Here is a 26,154-nt window from a genome sequence, read left to right on the forward strand (position 1 = left end):
AGGAAGAATTCAAAGGTAAACAATTCATCCAAGCTTCCACTTTGGGGTCCTAAGTGCACAAGTGACAGATATGGGACTATAAAAATGGGGAAGCGTTGGTATAAGCAGTGCCGCCACGACAAGGCCCTTCCCCATAGGCACTGGTTATAGAGGAGGAAAAAGCCTCAGGGGAGTCTCTTCCCCATAATCTGTTCTTACACCACTTTATGCCTGTAAGGAATATTCACACAGAAAAATTCTGACAAAATAGCCACTCTGCACAAGATTTTTCATAACTTAGGATTTGTTCTGAAAAAAAAATCATTTGTGTAAAATTTGGGTGCTTTCACAAAATAATTTTGTGTGCCAAAAACAGGAAGAAATGTTGTGTGTTTTTGCTTGTTGAAAAACTGCTGCGTAGTTTTGCTCAAAACCTTTGCACAAAGCCCCAAGTATTACGTATATATGTGAAACCCCTTGAAAAATGTGCAAAATCTTTTTTTTTGGTGAATGAGCATAAGAAAATTGAAATTATCCACTGTTGCATGCAAAAATGAAATAAGTGAAGATTTACAATGAGAAAGTAGTGGCAGACAAGCTTCATGAGAAACTGCTTGTCCACAGCTATCAATCTTCTGCTGAAAATGGCAATCTAGAGAAATCTAGTAATATGTTCTAATCAAACCTACTCTGAATAGATGAGTAAATTCAAGAGGCTTGGCAGGTGAGTGACCCACATGAACTGACTGTGCTCTAAAATAAACCTCTGGATCTTCTGCAATATGTAGAGTTTCTTAACAATGAAATCATTGTGTAAGATGAAAAGAGGGGGTTTTTTTGGCAGGGAAGGGAGGACAAGAGCTTACAAGAATCAATGATAACTAGGTATATTTTCAAAATGTCAAAAACAGATGGTGCAAGTACTGATTAAAATGTTTCCACCATTATTTTACCATCAATAGCACTGTTTCACAATGAAAGTGGTATTAACAAGAGGGTCACTAGTGTTAGACAGAAAAGCTCGGCTAATGTAAATGAGTGCTTATGTCATGCAACTCCCAACTGCATTTCATGATGGTTACCATAAGGTAACTTTTATCACAGAATTTTCTTGGCAAGATTTGTCATCCTCTGAGACAAATATGACTCCCCAAAGTTACCTAGTGGATTCCCATGGTTGGGTGGGTATTTGAATTCTGATCTCCAGGGTCCTAGTCAAACACCATACATCATGTGGACTCTCTAATTTAGTTTGTCGTAATCTCTTGCATTATTGATTTACAGGACCAGTATATGATCTTTTTATAGCCCATTTTCCTGTTTGTTACATACTCCATTAACAAGCTGAGATCTACATTTATCTGTTTTTTTTCATACCACTAAGATCAGTGTCTCTCAAACTCTGCTTCTCCAGGTGTTTTGGATTTCCTCTCCCACAATTCCTAACAGCTAGTAAAATGGCTGAGATTTCTGGGAGCTGAAGTCCAAAACACCCAGAGGAACAGAGATTGAGAAACACTAAGACAATGTGCAACTGAACAGGTCTTTCTCTATTCTTATACAGTATGCATAACAAATAACAAAAGGCACACCAAAGACAAGCAGGTATTTGTGAAAGACTTACAGCTGCAGGTCTGTCCACTTCACATCGACTACTTAAAATGAAACAAGCCTCTGCATCATCCATCCTAAAAAGCATATGAAAACATTATCAACATGTAGTTAATCTTCCACCACTAATTCCACTTTCAGCCATTTTTTAATTTACTTAAAACTATTTTTATATGTACAGTTCATAAACACAAATTATTTTGAAGGTATCTAAATAAAATACAATTAATTGAAAAAATGTGTACTCATGTATAAGTCTAGAAATGTTTGTCAAAATGCAACCCAAAAAACTTGAGTTGACCTATCCATGAGTTAATGAAAGTACTGTAACTGAATTCTTTTTTTTTTCAAAGGAGCTATCCCCTTCTCAAGGATGAGTAGAGAAAAGTAAGAGCACAGTTCATTCCGGGAGATACTTGCAAATGTATTTTCAGTGACTGGATACACAATTCTCTTTTAAAATTTTATATATATATATATATATATATATATATATATATATATATATAGCCACTAAATTTTGATGGAGGCTGCAGACATTGCAACAGCTAGATGAGGCCCATCAGTTGATCACATCTGCTTCATGTGTTTGCTACTTGTTTTTATGTTGAGGATAATGTTTTTTAGAGATGTCCTCCTCTTCCTGGATGGCCAGCCTGCCAAGGAGGAGGAGGAGGAGGAGGAGGAGGAGGAGGATCACCAGCAACAGCAGTAGAGGCAGCATGCAAGCCTTGCTTAGGGGCTGCGCTGCCCCGCCGCTTGTCCTCTTCCTCCTCCTCCACTTCCTGGAAGGCCATTCATATTAATAATGACAGTTACTCTGGGACCCTAAGCTGAGTCTGGGAGAGGAGTGCCTTGCCTCCTTGCCTCGGATGTGTACCAATGGGTATTAATAATATTATTAATAACCATAGTACTCCGGGGAAGATCCAAATGTTTTAAAACTTGGTGGGCTAAAAGGAGTCAAAATGCCCTCTGTGTGTGGAGATTTTCACCCCTGTAACCCAAAAACCGAGTGGGGGTTGAGCCTCGGTAGCCCTCCCATTGCAGCCAATGGGCCAAAATTTTTCATTTTTTTCATAAGCCAGACAAAAATTCTGTTCATATAGATGCCCCATTTTTGTTAGCAGGAACAAATACGAAAATGAGACAAGACAAATGAAACAACACAAAACAAACAGTAATTCCATATGAAAGCACAACACTAATATTTGGCCCAGATCTGTTTTTAGCCTCTTCTTTTTAATATTTTATGCAGTATATTGATTTTTATGACTGTTTTACTGATGTTGATGTCTTATTGATGTGTAAAATTGTTTTTACTGTTCTATCGCTGTTATTGTATTTTTACAATAATACAATTTTTACATGGCCCCATGTAAGCCGCTCCGAGTCCCTCCGGGGAGATGGGGCGGGGTATAAAAATAAAGTTATTATTATTATTATTATTATTATTATTATTATTATTATTATTTATAACATATCTCAATTGAACCCTGTTAATTAGTACCAAACAGTTCAGGCCCATTGAATCAATATTAAAAATAATCAATACATAGTCATAGTTACTTATTTGATAGGTTATTCTATTTAGATGAGCCAAGGTGGTTTGAGTGTTAGGCTAGGGATCAAATCTCACTTAGCCACAGAAATCTAGTGGATAAATCTAAAAGGAAGGTGATGACAAAAAAAGCTCTGAACAGATCTTGCCAAGAAAACTAGTTTGCTTTAGGTTCACCATAAGTTGTTCCCTGGCTTCCCCCCAGACTGTCTCAACTTAAGTAATGAGAACATGGATGGTCACTCATGTTCTCAGGGCTCCATCCTAAAATGCTGCTAGGAAGGATCCAGGATGGAGTCCTGCTAGAAGTATCCCTGTGATGTGCTCCAGCAGGCTCCATCCTGGAAGCATTGTAGAACAGGTCAAAAGTCCCATATGATGAATTTGTAACTCTGATCTAAAATCATAGACATTCTGTTTCCACACTGTTCACCACCAACTGACACTAAAAGGTATAATGGAGATTTTTTTCTTGCTGTCATGATGGATAGTCATTGTTACATTTTTGTACGAGCTATCACCACACTAAAAAGTCATGAATTGTATACATTTATTTTCTTTTGTGATGAATCTATTGACAATTTATTTTTAGGATGATTCTGGGTTCATGTATTGTGAGAGGATAAACTCTCAATTCACCTTTCCCATTAATAAATACACCTTTATTACACACCTCTTAAGTCTTTAGAAACAAAAACAACCAATGAACCTCTAAAGTTCTTACTGCCTTAATGCATGGACATGCTAGGCAGTTGCCTGGGCCCCATGATAAATTATGCATAGACCAGAATTTAATACTAATTTTGTAATCACCTGCCTCAACATTCAAATCTTCCACTAACTCCATAGAAGGGAACAAAATTAAAGTTTTCAGCGTAGAGTTGGCATTTCTGCATTCTCAAGTGAAATCTTATGGAAAAATAATGGTGTAACAGATTCTCAGGAGGCAATTAATGGTTGGGGACAATTGCCGATAGTATGCATTTCCATTATCAGAAACAGAGTATCTCCTGCTTGTGGTCCATGAATTCTGTTTGAGTGGTGAAGGTTTAGAGGTAGTGTAAGACAGTGAAGTGAGGAAAAAGAAACTGTAAACTTATTATGCATTTGTAAAATTCATAAATAACCCCTTGAGTAGAAATTGAATTGAACATTTTGAGTAGAGCACAGAAGATGAAACGGGCTGCAGAGGAGAAAGAGAAAATGAGCACTAATGCTGTTTCAGGTATCATTATATGTAAGTTTATTTAATCAATAATATGTATTTTTATTCCTGTGAGTGATCGTTTAGGCAGGGTCAAATGCACTGCTTTGCCCGGGGATGTATAATGTTGTTACAATGGCCCTAAATAGACACCAAACATTTTAGGTTTTCTTTGCACTGTAAGTGCTCAAACCTCCCAACTATTTTAAGAATAACTGCTTTCCTAGTTATGTATCTGCTACTGCTGTCTTGGATAGTTTTAGAGTCTGGTTCTGTATTTGGAACTAACTGTATCTCTTTATAGGCAGCCTTATATAGAGCCCATGAGTACATTTAAATTGACCTGTTAGGTCAGTATAGGTTTGGATCAGCTCCATGGTGGCTAAACATCACATTGAGCCAATCCAGGATAGTGAAAGGCAAGGTTACCTTAATGCAGTTTTGTCCTGCATTAGCCAAAGTCAGGGAATAGTCTGAATTCTGGCCTATAATTTGTCTTATCCTCTGATTTTGGGCCTGTCAGAACTATGGGATTGGTTCCAGAGGGAGGGAGGAGACAGGATGGCTGCCCAAAAGTGCTAAATTGCATTTAGTGTTGTTGGGTGGTCAGTACTTTCTCCTACTCCACAGTAGCTATGAAGTCCCTGTGTAGCCTTACACAGGGCCCAGCCAACATATGGCATGCCAGATTGGTTCCAGATTACTGATCTGTGTTGATTTGCTCCATGATAGTAGTCAAGATCTGATATAAGTAGAGAATATGGCCATATTTTAGTTGAACAAATGGACTTCTGGCCAAGGCACATGGACAATCAGTGTCAAGGCAAAATCTGTGCATGTGGAGGAGGTTGTCCAGCTTTGTTTAGATAACTTTCTTCATAATTTCATCAGAAATATTTCATGCAGTACATCTTGCTCAAATTATTTTATACTGTGGTGGAGAATAGAAGTAAGCCCCTCCTCTATTCACTCATGTTAAGGTCAGCAGCACCCCTAAAAAGTCCAAATTATTTTGACAGTGAAGGCACATATCCCAAGTACCTCTTCCCCATCTTAACGTGGAAAAGGACAATCCTACTTTAAACAAGGTATGTATGTGTTTTTGAATTAAATAACAAAAAATGTTCTAGCTTTCTTTGACACATATATCCATTGTGTGGTTGGCTAGCCCCACAATGAAGTTACATTCCAAATCACATTCAGCCTCATATCAACTGTGAAAGCATCTCAATACTCAATTCCCTTTTCTTGATTTTGCTGATTCCCTATCAGCCTTATTCATCCTGTACTCTTAATATCATTTTCTTTGAATTCAACAAGAGAAAAATAGCAAAATGAGTCTTTTAAAAAGGTATCCTTTATTAAAGGAACTAATTTTCCTGGCTGACACATGCTATTTTCCACAGAGATAACACATAACCATGTGCAAATTGAGATACAGTTGCAGCAGCAGCAACAACAACCATATGTTTTTAAGAAGTAGTGATCAAAACACACTCATTGGCCATTGAATTATATATTTAATTCATTACAAAGAAAAAGAAAAAGAAAGAAGTGGCTGTTTAGCAACTCCCCATTTATTGGGCTACATTTTTTTTGTTATACGCCCTATTAAGCTCTCCCCATGTTGCTTCTCATGGAAAGCATTTTAAAAATACTCTCATGAAGGTACATTTGATTATATCTTTTGTAAGAAGCAAAGTACATTTTCATAGTTTCTTAGCACTGGAAGTTGTAATGGGCTAAATATAATTATTTTTATGGGTAGCTTTTATCATCTAACACAAATAAAACTGCATAATATTATTTGTGGCAAGATTAGATCAATATATAACTTTTTGGACTCCAAGCAGCCAATTTCCACTGAACGATAAATATCTTTCCCAGATTTGGGAAATATCTTTCCCAAATTCTAATCAATCCAATATATAGTTTTTATTTGTTAAAATTATTTGTTTTGCAGAAATGATACATCTATTGTGAACTCCAATGAAATTGAATCTTATCCTATAGTTATTTATTGATAACATTGTTGGGTTAATAAGTCAGTTGTTGTTGTTGTTGTTGTTGTTGTTGATGTTGTTGTGTATCTTCAAGTTATGTCTAACTTCTTGCAAACATAAAGTAGGTTTTCTTGGCAGAGATTGTTTAGAGACCTTGCTTTTGCCTGATTTAGAGAGAGTGTTATGTGTCCAAGGCTGACCAGTAGATTTCCATGGCTGAGCAGGGAAATGAACCCTGGTCTCAAAAGTTCAATGCTCAAACTATTATACCATATTGGCTTCCCCAAAGGTCATCATATACATGCCTACTTAGGCCCCCTCTACACTGCCATATAATCTAGATTATCAAAGCAGATAATCAGGATTTTATATGGCTATGTAAAATGGGCCTAAGAAATAAATCCCACTGTATTCAACCATCCTTACTCCCATGCAATGCTATATCTGTTCTTGTCATCCACATTATCACCACCACCATCACCACCATCATTACCATCCTCAGCATCTTCCAACTGCCTAGAACTTTCTGTCATTATTGAATCAGATTCTAGTCAAAAATCTTGAAAACAGTGAGATATCATCAATCATGTGGTATGTTTCAAGTAATGTTACTTTCTGCTTCTATGATCTTATCTATGTTGCTTTTTCTCAGGCCTCTTCTACATTGCCAAAGCAGATAATCCACATGATCTGCTGTGAACTGGATTATATGAGGCTACACTGCCATATAATCCAGTTCAAAGCAAATAATATGAATTTTATATGGCAGAGTAGAAGGGGCCTCTGTTTGGGAATACCCCAGGGCACGTATTAGTAACTGAAATCATAGGAAATTATATCTAGACATAGTCTTAATAATGATGGGGATACCATCTTGTATTTGTATTTTCTCCAGAATTGGAACTATATCAATTTTCCTAGAACAGGGCTAAGCTCTGTTGAACTCATTGAAAATTAGTGGTCATGCATAGGATTGTGCGGTATCTTTTTGTTTGTACCAGTGTAAAATGCTAGATATCATGAAAGTTTCCTCGTTGTCCAGTAGAGTATGACTGAAATGTCAGTCCTCAGGTGAAAATGAAACCTGGATAAAATCCTAATGTGCAGGAAGGCAAACAGACAACAAATAATTACTTCAGTTAAAGGAACTATCAACCACACTACTGCTTTCACTCCGACATACTGAGGACCCCTCCACACAGCTATATAACCCAGAAAATGAGAGCAGATAATTCACAATCTCTGCTTTGAACTGGGTCATCTGAGTCTACACTCCCATATAATCTAATTCAATGTGGATTTTATACAGATGTGTGGAAGGGGTTTAAGAGCACTGGTCAGGTTTATTTCAACCTTCAGTATTATAATCCCAAGGTGCCTAAAACAGAGAGTTGCATACTTTCCCAGGACAAATGAGAACTCATCTGTGAACCATGTAAGATCTTTACTAAATTATTTTACATGGTTCATTAAAGTATGAAAGCACTGAAAATACAAATGGACTTCCAACAAAAATATAAGAAACTAATCTTATGCCTTCATTATTTATAAAAAAAAAACTTAAATATTTGTAGCTATTACTTCCATGTCAAATTTCTGCTCTTCTCATAAGCAATAGACTGACACCTGTCTAAAGATATCTAATATACAGTATAAGAGCAACACAGGAGCTACCAAGTGTATTACAACAGAGATTTGATGAACTAAGTGTCTTGCCTTCCTGATGGATAGGACTCCTACGCATGTATATAGGGAACAAAACTTCATGTCCTCAGCAATGAAACAGAGGAAACTCACAGACACAGTTCTTCCATTATTGGAGTAGTATAATCTATTGCTGTTCTCTGTTATTGTTTTCTATGCTAGCCCTAAACACGCAGTACTGCACAGAAAAAACTGCACCTACAAAGAGGCTCTATTATTTCATTCAAGGGTTTTGAAAATGTGACACCAAATCATAAGGAACCAGACAATGTTCTTTTCCATTACTGAATGGGAACAAAGCATGCTCATAAAACTCATTCTTTTTATTCTTTTGATATTCTTTTTCGTTACTCTTTGTATTCGGTTTTCAGGAAAATGAACCACTTCTATCCATAATGTTGAGCAGTACTGTGACATGACAGGCTCTGCTAGGATACATTACAATACATACTCAAAAATATGTATACTAAGGAGTTTTTAGTGTTAATGCAATATGACTGATGTTGGGTAAGTCTCATACTTTCAGCTCCAGAAAAACTTGTCAGTCACCATAAGTTGACTTGAATGCACCAACAAAAGACAAATCTTATCATGCAGCTAAATACATGATACAGATGTATCACAGTACAGTATCTTACCATTGGAGTTATTTATCTATATGAGACTACTAGGAGTGGCAATCAAGAAATGGGAGCAAAGTGACATTAGTATGCTGGTGACATTCAACTGTACTTCTCTATCATATCTGAATTGTGCAGTTGTGTAAGTTCTTGACCAATAATTGAATGCAGGTGTAGATTTGATGAATGCCAATAAATTAAGTCTTGGAAAGGCTAATTATGAGTAGTCTCCATGGCCTGGAGACATAAAGACTAACTCTTCTGTGAGGATCTGGTCTGAAGGATCAAGTGCATGCCTAAGAGAGTACATATAGATTCCTCTTTATCACCTGGCAAGCTAGTGCCTTCAGTATTCTAATGTCTTTTACATGCTTTAATTGTTATGTTAAATACAGGTGTTCCTGGGAAGATAGAGAATAGCTGTGGTGTTTCTGGCATTGCTAACCTTAAGACTAGACTGCAGGTCTATCTACATGAGCACCTAAATCTGGGCATTGTTGCTTTGTCCCAGATTCTCCTCCAAAACCATGGGAGAAATTAGAGTGGAGCCCTGACTATTCAGTCAGGTGGAACACATTTCATAGAATCATAGAATCATAGAATAGTAGAGTTGGAAGAGACCTCAAGGGCCATCTAGTCCAACCCCCCGCTAAGAAGCAGGAAATCGCATTCAAAGCACCCCCGACAGATGGCCATCCAGCCTCTGCTTAAAAGCTTCCAAAGAAGGAGCCTCCACCACATTCCGGGGGAGAGAGTTCCACTGCCGAACAGCCCTCACAGTGAGGAAGTTCTTCCTGATGTTCAGGTGGAATCTCCTTTCCTGTAGTTTGAAGCCATTGTTCCGTGTCCTAGTCTGCAGGGCAGCAGAAAATAAGCTTGCTCCCTCCTCCCTATGACTTCCCCTCACATATTTGTACATGGCTATCATGTCTCCTCTCAGCCTTCTCTTCTGCAGGCTAAACATGCCCAGCTCTTTCAGTTCTGCTAGGTGATCATCCTTATCTTCGTCATTGTGTCTCTCTACAGCATTGGCCATGGAGCTCCAGAGAATTCATGGTTATTGTTGGACATCATTGCTGAAACCAACTATGACAACTATGCAACTGAAAGAGGGAGAGGGAAAAGCTGGTGGGTTTTCAGATCATAGCAAAGATGAGATGATGGCACTGGCCCATGTGAACAGCAGAATTGGTTCCAGATCTGAACTGACCTAGCTCCTCACCCCCTACCTTCCAAAGGCAGAGAAGCTCCAGAGCATTCTATAACTTCTGTAACATGGAATAAAATTAGTTTACCTGGTTTTACCCTGTATGAAGGTTTAAAACCCCTGGACATCTAGGTACAACTTATGACGTAGTTTGCGGTATGTTGCTAGTGTACACAGGATTTATTTTGATCAAAATTTGCACATAGTTGTTTTGTGCAGAAAGTGGCATTTTCTGTGCAGTAAACAACATTGAAAATAAAACTGCAATGTGGGAGCGCACAACAACTGCGCAACAAGTTTTAAACCAAAAAAATTGCAAGTACAGAATTTCAAAATCTGGGCGGAATGTGTTATGTTCCTTCATATTCCATTTTCCATTGATGTTACTATACAATGCACCCTAAAAAGGGGGAGCTTGGCTATTTGAGAGACTGCTTTCGCTCGTAAAGACCAAGTCAGCCTTTGGGTTATTTGTAAAGATATTCTTGTCTAAGGATTAAACTAGTATTTGAACACATATTCAGAAATGATTAATGTGCTTCCTGAGAGTCAATAAAACAAACCCTAAGTATTTAATATTGTAAAAGTTAATAACTACAACAATATAGCACCAGATTTCAAATTGTACTTCCTGTCTGTTTGGCCACTAGTTCCTATATGTGGAGGTCAAAACTAATGAAGCTGAAATTACAAAGATGAAAATAACAACAAAAAAAGTATAAGGAAGGAAGGATGCGTATTTGTACCTACTTAGCTCTTAACAGGTCTTGATCCTTCAGTGCTGAACCCTGAAGATAGATAACTCTTTGAGACCACATTGGGATTTGTAGAACTCTTCGAACCTGAACATCCATCTCAGTGGGGCACAGGATAACCACATAGTAGTCCTGTAAAAATGTGTTTGAAAGGGAATGGAAAAGTGGACATCAGAATGAGAGAGAACATTCAAAGGAATACATTTTTGTTTAATATTTAGCTCAGTCAGACTGGAAGTGAAGAATATGATTCATGAGAAGTAACTTATTTTGATTTTCAGTTTTCAAATGAAAAAGGAAAACAGGTCCATGCTATGTCACTCCACAGTGATATCACTGAAGCAAAAGCTGCCCAGCAAGAGCTTGAAGCACAAATCTTTGCACCATGCTGCGATGAATTTAAATCACTTCCTCCTCATGTTTTAGAAAACAATATCTGGCTTTGCAGCAGAAAACACAGGTCCCCACATAAATTCCATTGTTCATAAGAAACATCAGGATGAGCACTTAAAAGCTCTAACAACAAATGAAAGGAAACATTGGATGCTCTTATCAGTTTCAAACATCCATGGTGAGGCTTCTTAATGTATCTTGATTTTTGATAAGCTTAGACTTTACAGGGAAAACTGCCAGACTCTTGAAACAAGGCTAAGATTATCATTTCAGTCACACCTGAACTGAACATTTTAGAAGTCAATCTGTAAAGATTTATGCCTGAATTGATTTACCTGAAGCCTAGGATGAGCATAAAATTCATTTAGGAAATCCATGAGCAGGTCAATCTTAAGAGAACTGACACATAATACCACATGCTTTTCTGTCTGAGCTCGGTGTCGGCTATAATTTCCACCTGATTTTTGTCTTTCCATCCACAAATAAGCCAGTTGTTCAAACTGAAATAAAATGGAAAGACAAGAATGAAACATATATCTGAATGCCAATGAAGCATGCCCTCAGGTCTTTGAGACATCAAGCCAATGAGATAGAAGATGAGAAACCATATGACCTAGTTGCCTAGAAACAACTATTTGTGGTGATTTTATCTGAGATGGCTCATTCATACATGGATTTAACACACAGTGCATGGTTGATATGCAAGTACAAACTTGTAGCAAGAGCCAACAGATGTGTTCCAGAAGGAGGAGGAGGAGGAGGAGGAGGAGGAGGAGGGATAAATCCATTTCAATCCCCATTTCATTATTCTATTCCTTCAAACTGGCAGTACGTTAAATTAATATGCTTGTTTTCTACGGAGAGCTAACATGTCACAAAGTTTGTACTGTATACAATATACTTCCTTTTACATATTATCATGGCATTAGTTACCACTCTGGTTCAAGGTGAAGTATATGAAATATAGTCATGATTAAAATAAAAATTACAGCCTTTGTTACAGCATATCAGATTCTTCTGTTCTGAATATATGTTCATTAACATCCACTCTATAACTTTAGGAATGGACCGGGATTCAAAATAGGTTTTTCTCCTTGGCACACATCCAGGCAAAGTGAGACACACACCATTCTAAGGTGGTGACTATAGACAGGTAAGGATGTCTGAGTGTTTCATGTGTTCCAAATACTTGAGCAAAACAAACTTTCCAGATTAAGATGTAACTTATAAGATTATATGTCTTAACAGAAATATTACAAAATTGCTATTGTTTTGGAAAAATGATATTAAATTTAAAATATTTTTAAAACAACCCATTTTTACTCCAATTGTTTCCATATTAAGAGGAAAAATTACCTGTATCGGCAACACTACAAGGGCAACACAGATCATAATGACAACCAGCAGTTTTGAAGGCCAGATCTTCGGAGTAACATCTCCAAAGCCCACAGTAGAAAATGTCACTATGCAGAAATAAAGGGAGTCAAAGAGAGTCAGCTTGTTTCCTGCTCGCTCCAGATGCTGAATTCCACAAATACTATGTAAATAAAAAGAATGGGGATGGGGAAAGAAGAACAATTGTAACTATGTTGGTAGATAGAAAATGACAATTCTACTCAGAAATATGATAAATTATTCAGTTCATATGCCTATATTCATGTAAGCACACTTGTTTTCTAGAAAATGTTTTAACAGTTCACAATAATGTGTTCCATGTATAGCTTTTGCTGCCATTCGTCAGGAGCTTACATACTTTAGTGTCAGAATTATACCTTTATTTCAAATAATAAATATTAATGCTGCTAGCATCTATTAGTAGCTGTGGTGAATGCAATAAGCAATGACTAGCAATGAAACAGATAGGAATGTCTCCAACTGAATTATTAGAAACAAGGAGAAATGTAAATATAGAATAAATCATACTATTGTCATTAAAAAATCTGCACTGCTAACTTTTTGCAGTTCAGGCTATATATGTTAGCATTATCTGTTTTGCCCATTGCTCTTCTGGGTAGGGATTTGTCACCACAGTGGTAAGAGCAACTAATGGGGTTATGAAAATTAGCAAACACTGAATGCTAGCTGTCAAGGCTTTAAAACAGGGATACGGAAAGGGCATGAATCTAAATTTGGCAATCGAATGCTGGTAGCAAATGGGATCCAACAATGCACCAATAAGTTATGATTATAATTTACAGTTGCCTTTATCCCTTTGCCTTTGGACTTGCTAATTAATTGCAGATAGTAAGTTCTGCCAAGATGATGCTGTGGACGTCTTAACAGTCAAATGTAAATGTACCACTGAACAGAACATCATCCAATGAGTAATCCTAGCATTCCTGGCTGAGAGTACAAAATCTTGAACAATAAATACTGCTATTAATTCAACTCTGCTGTCCTCTTCTGCCCTGAACTCCCAAAGGAGAATAGGTGAGTACTATCTGTGGCATTTTGAAAACTTGCAGCAGTGTTCACTTTAAAAATCTAACCCAACATTTTTGAGGTCATATGAAAGCTCTGTGTTCAGCCCGATATGCAACAAATCCACCTTCTACACCTCAGGTAGATGAGTTCTATTACACATTGAAATGAGATTGAGGTCTACAACTTGGAGGGAGGGATGTCACATGAATATTAATCAGACAATCCCAATTCAGTCCTAAGGGTCACCAGTAAAAGAAGTCAACCCAGTGAAAGAAACATGGATCTGAGATCTCCCTATCATCATAAATGCCACACACATACATTTCCCTGACTAGCATTCAGGGAATGATTTTGAACTTGATTATGTAAAATGTTATCAATGAGCAACTCATGCTTGACCAAAAAAAGTGTTACATTCAAAATTTGCCCATAGCATTGGACCGGCAGGATTTAGAAAATGTGGAGAAAACCAAGGCATGCGTATGGATAAATTATCAAGTTTATGTCTTTAAAAAAATCTGTTCCCAATGAATGTGCTGGAACAATATTTAAAAAGTTGATATGGCTAGTGTTCCAGATTTTCTTTGATCCATTCACATTCAGATTGATTTTAGGCAAAACTACCAGATCTTTTCATAAGCTCCAGTGGGACATGGCTAAAGCTACTTTTGAGGATTCTGTAATCCAAGATCAGTTGTCACATTACAGTGAAGAATGGATTCGTCTAGGAGCCATAAGTTGTTTTCATAAAATTATTAACCTGGGTTTCTGTGAGTTGATTTTAACCTATTTACAATTAATTGCATTTCACCCTTTTCTCTTTGGAAGTCCAAAAGAAAGCCATGTATCACCAGTCAATCAATCAATCAATCAAAACTTGATTATGGTCCATGACCAGCACAGAGAGGGGCACAAATGCCCTGGGATGGGGAAACACAGTTCCCTAGAGAAGCAGTCAAAAAAGATTAGAAACAGTTTTTAAAAAAACATACTGTTTAAAGACATAGTTAACTTAACAGGTATGGGACCGAGGGGGAAATATGCTAAACAGATTTACTTCATCAAGCATTTTGAAAATCCAAACATTTGCAAAATATAGAGTTTTTTCCAATTGGGACATAGGAGTCAAAAAGTTGCAATATTTGTATCTTAAAAACCAACTTAAACTACATTTCTATTTTTCAGGATTATTATCCAGATGAGAACATGGGAACAGGAGCGGAAGGGAATGATACCAGTACAATCAAGATAAGCCACCTTAATGTACTACTTGAATGTTGGAGTACTGAGTCATTATCCACCAAAATTTTCTCATAAAGAGGGATTTATACCCCATTTTTAAACCAAAAATCTGGCCAAGCTTTTTTGCAAGTACATCTTACCAAACTGTAACATCAAAACCTTATTGAAAGAATGAAAAACTGGAATTCTATGAAAGCTTATGTTACCAACTTTATTCCCTCACTCTTTAAGATGCTACAGGTTCCTTTTCATGCCATATTCAAAAGGAGTCAGAAAATCAGAGTTTATTAAATCTTTGCAAATAATACAACATCACAAGATTCTTCTGGTCAGTTGACACTTAAAAGGAATTGAGTTTTAGTACTAGCAAAGGTATACACATCCTTAAACAGTTAACTATTTACCATTGTAGCCATTTACTAGACTTAACTAATATTTACCATTTGGGGAAATCTGAGAACACTTTCAGAATAATTATATTCAGATTCTATTAAGTTGTGGTGTTCTATGTAAAGGGTACACAGTAAAATAACTAGGGTGGAGAAGAGCCATGTTTTACAAAAACAGACAGTACAACTGGTCAGCCAGGCAACTTTTGCTTAGTGCTTGCAAGATGTGAGCTCTTGATATAGAAATGCAACATAAGTCTCACAAAGTTCTTCTTCAGCTGAATTGTTTTGCAACTCATGAACACAAGTAGAATGTCTTTCATTTTTGAGCCTTCATTTATTTTTACTCTAGGTTACTGATGACACAGAGCAAAATAAATACCACTGATATATATCTTGGGCTGAACATAAAAGAAAAGTTTGAAATAGCCTGTCTTTCATCTCTAATGAGTCCCCAACGAACCAAAAAGAATAACTGTGTTGATCCACAAAGTCAGCATAGAATTTGAGTTTTCCATTGGGAAAGAGCACAGGTGGAGGTTGACTTCAGTAATGAGGAAAAACAGATTTAACAAAAGACCTTTTGCTTCTTCACCAATATGAGGATGAAACTCTTTGTTTTCCACTTTTGAGATGTGCTCCAGGTCTTCTTCCTTTCATTTCAATAGAGATAATAGTTATCATCTCACTACATGGGATAATCAGTGCTAGAAATCTGAATGATTACTAACTACAGTTTTTAAGAACCATTGTTTGTTTAATGATCACTGTATATTTTACCTTACAACTATTTTCTCATGAAGATCCAATTAAAACGTATTATTCAGTATACTTAGAAAATGGCTATGCTATATTTGTTCTTTTGGTAGACGCTGATTGTTCAATGAGTACTTGAATACTGTCTTGTTTTCAAAATGTTTGGGGAGTGATCCTTTCATGAGTGCCATTATTCATAACTTTTCTTTACTTTGTAGCAATTCTAGTATGAGAAAAAAGCAGGAGGGGGAAGACTTCCAAGAGTATAGCACAGCTATCTTTGAAGCATCTTTAGACTGAAAAGATAATATATAGAGGCTTCTTTCAGACCATGTTATCATGTAGCAATTTCTTCTTGGCAGTGGCTTCAAGCATTAAAATATGAGAGGCATAGAAGCTGCACAATGCTTTTAGTCTGATCTCAAGTAGAAGATGGAAAAAGAAAAATTCTGAGGTACAAGATATATCTCTGACAGCATTCACTGTGATTGATAATTATATTGACTTCTTCGTGGTTTTTGCTGATTCATTGTCTGTTGCAGTGCAAGCCATAGTTTGAAAGGTATGCCTGTTAACCCAGGTCTTGATTTCTCTTCATGCTAAAGTAGGTATTATGTTGCACACTAGCATTGGAACACCTTTTTCCTAGCACCACAACAAAGTCCAATAACTCTATCTAAAAATATTTATTAAAGAAAGCAGATAAAAGGGGGGGGGGGTTCAAACGGATCAGTAGAACGGAAAATGCAAAACAGCAGTAATCCAAAAATGCCAAAGTACATAAAGGCAAGACAACCAAAATCCATAGCAGTTCTTCATCCATACATCCATAAACATGAAAACAGAAACTTTTCCAAGGTAAATCCTTTCAGGAAACAAAAGCATGAACCAGAACAGGAAACTTGCAAATACTTGAATCAAAGACTTGAGAGCAGAGACAGGAGAGCCATCCCTTATAGCAACGTTGTCTCCTCTGAGAGGCTTGAAGCCCACACCACTTAATTTAAGCCTGTCCAGGCACCCATAAAATCATGCCAAAGATACCTGGCCTTCAAGGTCTTATCACAGATTCTCTGAAAATATCTTGTTTTGTATTTTTCACACCTTGTGTTCTCAAACCTAATCTAGTTTCCTGAGAACACTCCCCATTGGCTCAAGGCCTTTTTCAACGGAACTGGAATTTTCACTTTCCCCTGTCGCCTGGGAATGAGCACAGGAATTCACAACATTGGTCTCATCTGCCTGCAATTATCTCTGATCAGTCACAGACTCCTCACTTTGAAGTCCATCATCTCCCTCATTCTCAAACTTGTCATCAGAAAAATCCTCTGACACTTGCTGAGCTACAACATATTAGCTGGTGTATCCTATAACTAATTACAGTGAAAATCAAACCAAACCAATTAACTTGAATTTGATGATTTTAACTGAAAAAAATCACAACTGTAACCTGGCCAAAGCTGGGTGTTATTAATTGCATAGCACATACATCAACAGACACTTTTCTAAACAATGGGAGCCACTTGTCCTTTTCATAAATAGAAAAGGTAAAAGCAATAGCAAGTTTTGAAGTTTATGTATATACAATAATGAGATTGTAATGTAATAGAGAAGTTTTTCAGACAAGCTAGTGGCATGATATTTTCTCCACATGTCTTTAAGGAAGGTGGGAAATCAATTAAGTAGTTTTAATCCTTTTTTCTTTGATTATAGAGTTTACAGGGGGTATGAGAGGAGGAGATTAATTATTAGTGTTTAGTGCTAGATGGGGTATGTTGGGAATATAAGCAACGTTTCACTGATTTTCTAATTTGCATAATGAGGTCTTATATTGCTGGAAGAAAAAGGAATTTAAAATAAAATTTATACATAAATGAAAGAGGACAGAAAAATCCCATTCTGTAAAAATAAATAAATAAATAAAACCCATCAAAGATCATACATAATTTTCACACAATTACACTGGATGGTTAGAAGTCTTTGAGGTTCGTGATAAAAGATGAAATAAGGAATTGCCAGCCTTCATAGGAGTTTTTTCTCTCCAGTATAAAAAGACCACAAAGAGTGCTCTAATCTTTCTTGAAATTTCCATAATTTGAACCAAACCATCTCTGTGCAAAACTGCTGTGATTCCCCTTAGTGAACTATGCACTCAAATACCCACAGCAAACGCAAAATACTGTCTGAGTGATCAAAATCCTGTCCAACCAATGATTTTAGATTTTTTTAAAGTGTATGCAACAAGGCAGTGGCTATTGTAGTCTAGCTAAGCCATTTGCCTAATTTTACAGAGAAATCATTTGTATGAATGTAAAAACTCTTCAGGTGGGCAGAAAAGATTTCATCACATGAAAGGACAAATGACTTTCCAGTGTTTTTCTTCATTTTTGTTCTCACATAAAAGACTGAAGCAAGCAAAAATTTATACACTATTTATGGGTGAGAGGGGCTCACACTGCAACTATTACAATAACTTAGTTAAAAAAATCCAGTAAGCCCATATCTACTCAACAGGTTTTTCTCACATAATTTTCAATGTCTCATCTGGCAAGGACCTTCTGGAAAGGTACCTAAGTTAACATATGCCAATACATCTGAAATATGTCAGAATACAAAATTTGACACATGAGTGATTGAAATAGTGACATCCTTTTCACAAAACTATTAACATTATTAGATAGATTTCCCTTCAAGTTATGTGGATAAGATACACATGAAACATACATGAATTTTGTGTTTAGAACTGGGTGCTACATTTAAAAAATATCCCAGAATGTACATATATTCTAAAATTGAGAAATATCTGAAATCAAAGCACTTCTGATCCCAAGCATTTTGAATAAAGGATACTCAAACCTGCACAATTTATTTTCTGAATGGGACCTGCAAACAAAGTGAATAAAATTGGGGCAGTGTTTCCTAGCTACAAAAAGGCTCATGAAAGTTGACAGCATGAACAGTATGAAGGTGAATAGCTAAAATAATCCTCAATTTTCTCTAAATGCTCTTCTAAAGTAAATAGTTCTCTGTATGATAGGTGGTTTTCCCCCACTACAATTTCTGTTTGTAATAGCCAAGGGCTCAGGATAAAACCTTTCAGAAATATTTTTAAAATAAAGTTAAGTAGACAATATGATTTGAAACAGCAGTCATTCGTCCACTTTTTCAGGTTTCACATTCACAGTTTTCATTATATGCAAGCTTGTGCTTCTAGCCCTTGCCTCTCAAATTTAGGTGTGCTGTGTGCACATTCATATAACCACCCTGTCCTCAGGAGATGATTAGGAGAGCTATTTGAGAGGAGGGCATGCCACATGTTTCTGTTCCACTCAATATAGCCCTTCCTTTGTCCAAGTGAAATAAATACTAGCAGCATGTGGTAAGAAGAGTATTCAGCTCAGCATGTGTTTTTAGTTATCCCACAGGTCTGGTTCATTTTCCTATTGTCTGCAAATGTCTTTTCACCAGAGGAAAAGAGGGAAGGTACTGGTAGAAACAGAAACACGTGGCAAACAGAAAGAGAAAGATGTACCAGATATTGGATAAGCAATGTTGTGTACCAGTTCCTCCTCTTTTTCCTGTTCATTGCATGTTTCTGTTTCCTTTGGTATCTGTCTTACTTTTCCTGAGCAACACTGACAAACATGGCATACAGAAAAAGATTCCAGGATATGAGGTAAATGAAGCGGCATGTGGGGTCAAGCTCCTCCTCTTCCTCCTTTAGGACTTATAGGGTGTACCCTCCTCCCCACGACTGCAGTGGTGGCACCACATTCTGCCCCCAAATATTCACAGTTCCTTCACTTTCATGGGAAATATGTACCCAGAACCACACAAAAGTGGAGAGACATCCGTACCAGTAAATTACAAATTGTTTCAGTAAGTTTTATTCAATCGTTTCAGTAAGTTTTGTTCAAATAAAGTTTTCCACAGTAAGGACCTTGTCATACAGACAGCAGTTTGTGGCATTCTTCTTAATGGTGAGGCATGGAGGCGGTCGTCTCACCTTGCTTCATCCTGGGTCAGTTTGCCGGCCGGCCAGTGATCCCATAGAGGGAAGCAAGGTGCGTACACAGTGCACACGGCTTCGCTCCGCCACCCATGTTGCCAGCTCCATGGGGAGAAGACGCATGCATTACATGCACACCTCACTTCACCCCATGTGATCACTGGCCAGCGAACCCATCTGAGGTGAAGTGAGGCAAGATGATTGTCTCAGTGTCTCACCATTAAGAAGAGCACCACCGTTGGCCATGTGACAAGGTCCTAAATGCAAGAAATCAAAGCAGACAAAATCTGTTAACTGCCAGTAGTATTGGAAATTACCAAGCCTTCTGAAAATCTGGAAGAAAAGCAACATGTTGGGTGACTAGCAACCCTGTCATGATCAGCAGTCTGTCTGGCTGGAGGCAGATTTCCAGCAGAAGAGGGTACTTTCAGGTATTTTCAGCTAGCTTGGAAATAATTAATCATATCTCATCCTTCGGAATAAGCAAAATATTGTAGGCCTCAGTGATTAGAGGTGGAGACTTGATGAGACAGCTCCAGTTGAGACCTCTAAATAAAGAAGTCTCTGTGGAGTAGATCTGGGTAGCAGACAACATAATATCCTTGTTCTGGACCCTAGCTCAGATGCCTCTCAATTTGTTACCAATACTCCTGACATTGGATTTCTGGGTTCTGACTTTTGCTTCCTTGTACTCTTACTTCAGAACCTGGCTCTACTGCCCTTCTTTTTGTATTCCTGACTTCCTAGCCTTTGACTTCTGGAGCCTGACAAATGAAATCTTGGCTTTTGACTTCTGAACCAAGACCTTAGCTATCGTTTGTTCCTGACCTGACTCTTTACCACTTGGCTTGCCTTCACAAACTAAACTTTTATTTCGGCATTGGCTCATCTTTATCAATTTGTGTTTTGACATTCTGTTTTCTTGGCTGGAATTTCAGAGACTTAAGAATTTGGGTTTCTCTATTAATGCACTCTCATCTTAACTTATCCTCATACTGTTTGCTTAAACCGCAGCCCTGATATCAGGACCATTACACAACAAACCGTATCTGACCATTGATATGTAGCTTCATCCTCAAAGGTTCCACAATACCATATTTTATTTTGAGAAATACACTAGAATGCATGAAGGTGAAACTCTGATATTTAGTTCCTTCTAGCAGGCTAAGGATTTTAATATTCCATTTATTTTATACAACATTTTTGCTCATACTTGCAAAATCAATTAAAAAGCATGTGAATGAGAGGTGCTTAATCATGCCCAGTGGAGCTTTTGAACTATTTCTGAAATAGTAGATCTCCCTTTAATAGTAATTTCCTGTGAAGTTGAAATGGGTTCTGCAAGGAATGATATACTTATAGTCATTAATAAAATGGTGTCCATTAGATTCCTCTTTTTTGTTTTATTGCAATCCTTGGAAGTGTTCAAGAGGCTGTAAAAATAACTGTAATTTAGACCAGAGGGGTTCAGAAGTTAAATATAGCTGCCCTGTCAACATTCTGAACCACTGAGTAGTCACATAGACCTGTTCCTTGAAGTATAATTGTTTAATTTTTTCTTTAATTTGTGTACTTCTATTAACATGCCCTCTGTGTCTCAACATCCTTCTTTCTAACAAGAATTGACTAACACGTATCCTTCTATATTTCCCCTCTAGACAGTATAAGTAATGGCCCTTCCTTTGTTTTACAACATGAAAACATTCAATTACCTTTAGGGGGGAAAGGCACCCCCAATTCTTATGTATAAACTATGAAGGGACCAGGATTTCTATCTAGACATGAATAAGTCATTTCAGCTTTCAAGTGCCTATATAAATTAGACCACAACTTTAAATCAAATGATGAAATTCAAAAAGAGATGAAAGAATGGGTATTTAAAGCATTTGTTTTTTGTGCATCCTGTCTGCAGTACAAGCAACATTCATGACATGATCAAACATTCATGACATGATCAACAAAAATTTGAGCTCCTAAATTTGCATATGGAAATGTAGAAAAGGAAATCAATTGGCCTCATGATGATTTTTGAATGCATTTTGCCATTTCTTAAATTTTAAAAAATCACATCCCACTCTGGTTTGCTTAAATAATAGAGGGCCCATCTACACAGTACCTAAAACAAAAGGTTGCCCATATTAGAAAGGGGGGTGGCTACATGATGTTAGTGCTAAATGTGAGCTGATTCATTGCAACGGCCAAAAAAACAACCAAAAAAAAACTTCCTTCAGATGTCCCCTGACCACCCTCCATCTTGTTCCAATACAGAGGAGGCCTGTGAGGATGGCGGCAAAAGAAAACCCGGAACGTACTGGTCTTTTTGTGGACATGTTTTCAAGTCTGAAGTTTCTTTGTCCTCCGTTGAAATCCACATTTTCATGCTGTATGGAAGCACCCAGAGAAATCTTACATGTTAACTAGATTGTAAATGTAGCAGCAGAAAGGACTACCTTTGAAACTTAATCAAATTCAAACATCTACAGCCAAGTCATTAACATAGGGACCTTCTATACTGTCATATAATCCAGAATATCAAGTTATATAATTGAGAATATCAAGATATAAAAAACATGAAATGCTTTGCCATACATTGGCACAAATCATGACTGTTGATTAGCTCTTAATAAATAGCATGTACTATGAAAACTGGCAATAAAATGTGTCCAAATCAAACTAATGGTCTTTGGAGTGACCTATTCTAATTTAAATTATGAATTTGTTTTGCTAAACTATTTGTTCACTGAAGGGAGAACAGCGAAAATTTCCCTTTCTGCCAGACACTTTTGAACTCATGCTTTTTAAAGGAACTAACAATGGGAAGAAAAGCCAAATAAAATAATACATTTAACCATTTTTTGTTGTTGTTTTGTAATCATTTATGCAGTGACACAGTAGTACTTCAATAAAGTACTGGAAATGACAAAGAATTCCTTGAGTATCATTTCCATGAAACAAATTATTGTAGTAAGTAAGCAAATGTAAGTCAGTGATAGGAACAAGAGAAAACTGAGTAGTATTATTTCCAGAGTAAATAAGACAACTTAATGATCATTTAGCAAAACTCCACTATTAAACATAATCATATTCTGGAATGGAGGTGAAGTTACTTTTGGTAATATAATGTGTTTTTGTGCATCAGAGTATTTTCAGAGGGAAAATACAAGTATCACATCAATATCTGGCCCGCTGACACAAGATCAACTATGGCTGTTTCTAGGGTTTGATACTCCTATTCTTAGCTGCTACTTCCTCCTCCCCTTATCAATTTACTCTGAAGATGGCTTAGTTCATCAGCAAAGGAATAGATTATAGTTGTACATGCACTGCAAGTGTTTTGAATTGGTAAGTGTGGACTTCTGAGAATACATCCATGCATTATCCAATAGCTAAGTTTCCCTGGGGCTACATCCACTTTCATGGCACACAACATGAAAGAAACACATGGCAGGAGTTAATCTTAGGGATCATTCCCAAGATAGCAACACTTCCAATTTGGGGCTGGTGGTATCAACTTTCCACATGATTTTCCTACTTTATACATTGCTAGAACAACAAGATATGTAGGGAAACAATACCCATCTCACTTGAATAATGCATGCATCAGTTGTGAGATAATGATCAACAAATCCTAAACAAATATATCCCGAACTGTGCCTTTGCATAGAGAACAGAAAGATTTTGAACTACTGACACATTTTCCTAATTTGCAGCCCTGGGTTTCTAGGGAAAAGTGGAAGTTTCATTGTAAATATGTGACTGAATTTTGAAATGTTGGTAGCTTTGCAGTTGTACACCAGTATCAAGACAGGATGTCATTAAAAAGCAAAGCTTAAACTTCATGCTTTTTTTTCAAGTTTTCAATATGCAGTCAAGGAAAGGGGTCAGTTGAAATCAACATTGCTGTCTTGTATTTTCCTGACAGTATTTTGTTGCTTCTTTTCACTCTGTGTCTGCTGTTTTCTAAACCACAGGATGCCTTTCTGACTTGATGTCCTGCTGCTTTACCAGGAAACCAGATACACACATTCAATTATCACTGTCATTCTACCAAAAACCTATTTGGAAACTGAAGGTTACCTAATTGTCTAGTCAATGATTAGTGAAAACAGAATCGAATGCTTCTTTATAATACAATTCCCAGAACAGTAATACTAGAGAAAGGGTATCATTTACTACTTTTGTCAGGACAACTGACAAAAGCTGCTGTCTTAGATCTGCACTAAAACCACCCCTTTTCCACAAGGACAGACACATTTCTAGTTGCTAAGGTATAAAAAATTTCTCTTACATTTGAAGCTAACTAAAATGTTCATTTTGAAATAAGCTGGGGATATGCCACATATATGCAACATGTTCCACTTTCAAAATTGCTTTCCTGTATGCTAATTCCAGTTTGTTAACTGCAGATTTCATTCAATTTTTGGTTTGATCTGGAATTATAGAAAATATTCTACCCTATATGTGCCTTGCCTTCTTGAATTCTGGATGCTGAAGCTAATTCCGTCCTCACCAATGACCTTAAAGGAGAAAGCAGCAGTAATTTCTCAATTATACATCTGGAAAACAACTGGACAAAGCTAAGCTATGATTTGAATTTTGAATGGCTCTCTATTCTCACCAATTCGCCCTAACATCTGTCCTTCCACTGTTTCACATTCTACTCGAAAGAGCCATATAACCACTGGGAACCTTTTACAAGAGCACAGGGAACAGGAAGAGATGAGAAATCCCTCATCATTGTCACATTACTGACAAGCAAGTTGACATCCAGTGTCTAGCTGGAAATGAGTATGCTAAATATATCGTCGTTGTCGTCTCACTCGTTCAGTCGTTTTCGACTCTTTGTGACCTCATGGACCAGTCCACGCCAGAGCTCGTTGTCGCCCGTTGCCGCCCCCAGTTCCTTCAAGATCGAGCCAGTCACTTCAAGGATACCATGCTAAATATATATATTCTATATAACAATAACAGTAATAATAATACATTTATTATCCTTACCCGCCTCTCCCTGTGGCTCGAGGTGGGGTACAATACTGTTAAAATAAGAGATAAAACACTATTTCTTACAACGCGATAGACAGACTTAAAACACAAGTTAAAATCCACTGATGAAATGAAAATTAAAATTGACCGGGTATGCCTAACAGAAGAGATAGGTCTTCAATTGTGTCTTAAATTGTGACAGCTAGTCTGGCTGTCAAATCTCTTCCAACAGGTCATTCCACAGTCTTGGGGCAGCTGATGAAAAGGTCCCCTGGGTGATGGTTGCCAGTTGGGTTCTGGCTAGTTGAAGTAGCCACTCTTTAAAGGACCTACGTATCTAGGGAAAATTGTACAGGAGAAGCCAATCTTGTAGGTCATCTGGAGCCAAATCACGTCGGGCTTTCAAGGTCAAAACCAACACTTCGTACTTTCCCCAGAAACTACTGTATTTCATCACATAACAGTCTCACTTTCTCCCTGTTTTTTCATTATAAAAGGAGGTGCATGAAGAAAAAGTCTGCCTTTATTCTCTGGTTTCTGTTGTTGTAAAATGCTTTACCGCAGGGGACGAGAGTCCAGTCTCAAACAAACAGCTCAGGTTTTTTTTTAAAAAAAAAAAACCCAAAAAACCTGCAGAGCCATTTGGGGCTGATTCTCTCTTCCTTACTACTTTCTCTATAGAAAAGGCAGTTTAAAACCTATAAAATGCAGGTTTCTAGAGCTCCACTCTTCTCTCTTTCTCCTTCCTCTGTGGGCTTAAGGCATTTTGAAAAACTTGAAATATTGGTCTCTAGAACTCAGATCTCCCCTCCTTCCTCCTTTCTCCAAAGAACTCAATTCCAGGTTTTGTAAACTGCCTTAAGACCTAGGAAGAATGAGGGAGAAGAGTGGAGCTTCAGAGACCTCCATTTTGTAGTTTTTAAACTGTCTTGCCTTCAAAGAAAAACAGAAGGGGAAGTCAGCCCCAAATGGGAGTGTGACTATTATGCAAGGAAAACAAAAGTACAATTTTGGCCATTCCAAAAATGGGGGCGTGGCTATTTTGCAGTGGTAACAATGGTGCAATGAAATGCAGGTAATTGGAGATCATTGGTGTGACTTTAGTATGGGTGTGATGTGCTCACTTCTAGATGCTCCTGTAACTAATCTGGCTGCTGTATTTTGGAGTTTCCAAACTTGATACAGAGAAAGCAATGGAAAATATATTGCAGAAGTCCAACCTTATCAGCACATGCAATATCATAAGACCTCTTAACTTAGCATAAGCCATCTTAACTTTCATCAAGTGCTAACACAGGCACAGTTGGGCATTTC

The 26,154-nt window shown here is 37.2% G+C and overlaps 1 protein-coding gene and 1 long non-coding RNA gene across 5 annotated transcripts in view; one reads left to right on the plus strand and one right to left on the minus strand.

Annotated features, from left to right (window-relative positions):
* LOC103280596 (uncharacterized) overlaps positions 1 to 16,114 on the plus strand; it is a 56,071-nt gene extending 39,957 nt beyond the window's left edge. Inside the window, exons 4-5 of the long non-coding RNA XR_507423.3 lie at positions 12,099 to 12,190; positions 14,647 to 16,114. This is a non-coding gene — a long non-coding RNA (uncharacterized LOC103280596). The remainder of the gene's footprint in view (positions 1 to 12,098; positions 12,191 to 14,646) is intronic.
* kcnt2 (potassium sodium-activated channel subfamily T member 2) overlaps positions 1 to 26,154 on the minus strand; it is a 299,494-nt gene that overhangs the window by 119,250 nt on the left and 154,090 nt on the right. For all 4 annotated transcript variants that reach the window (XM_062980761.1, XM_062980760.1, XM_062980759.1 and 1 more), the window contains exons 10-13: positions 12,394 to 12,574; positions 11,373 to 11,537; positions 10,640 to 10,776; positions 1,604 to 1,667 (exon numbers count right to left, since the gene is read on the minus strand). In XM_062980761.1, the coding sequence (XP_062836831.1) occupies positions 1,604 to 1,667; positions 10,640 to 10,776; positions 11,373 to 11,537; positions 12,394 to 12,574 (547 nt within the window). The remainder of the gene's footprint in view (positions 1 to 1,603; positions 1,668 to 10,639; positions 10,777 to 11,372; positions 11,538 to 12,393; positions 12,575 to 26,154) is intronic.

Source organism: Anolis carolinensis, chromosome 4 (assembly GCF_035594765.1).
Source record: "Anolis carolinensis isolate JA03-04 chromosome 4, rAnoCar3.1.pri, whole genome shotgun sequence".
In the NCBI taxonomy this organism is placed as follows: Eukaryota; Metazoa; Chordata; class Lepidosauria; order Squamata; family Dactyloidae; genus Anolis; species Anolis carolinensis.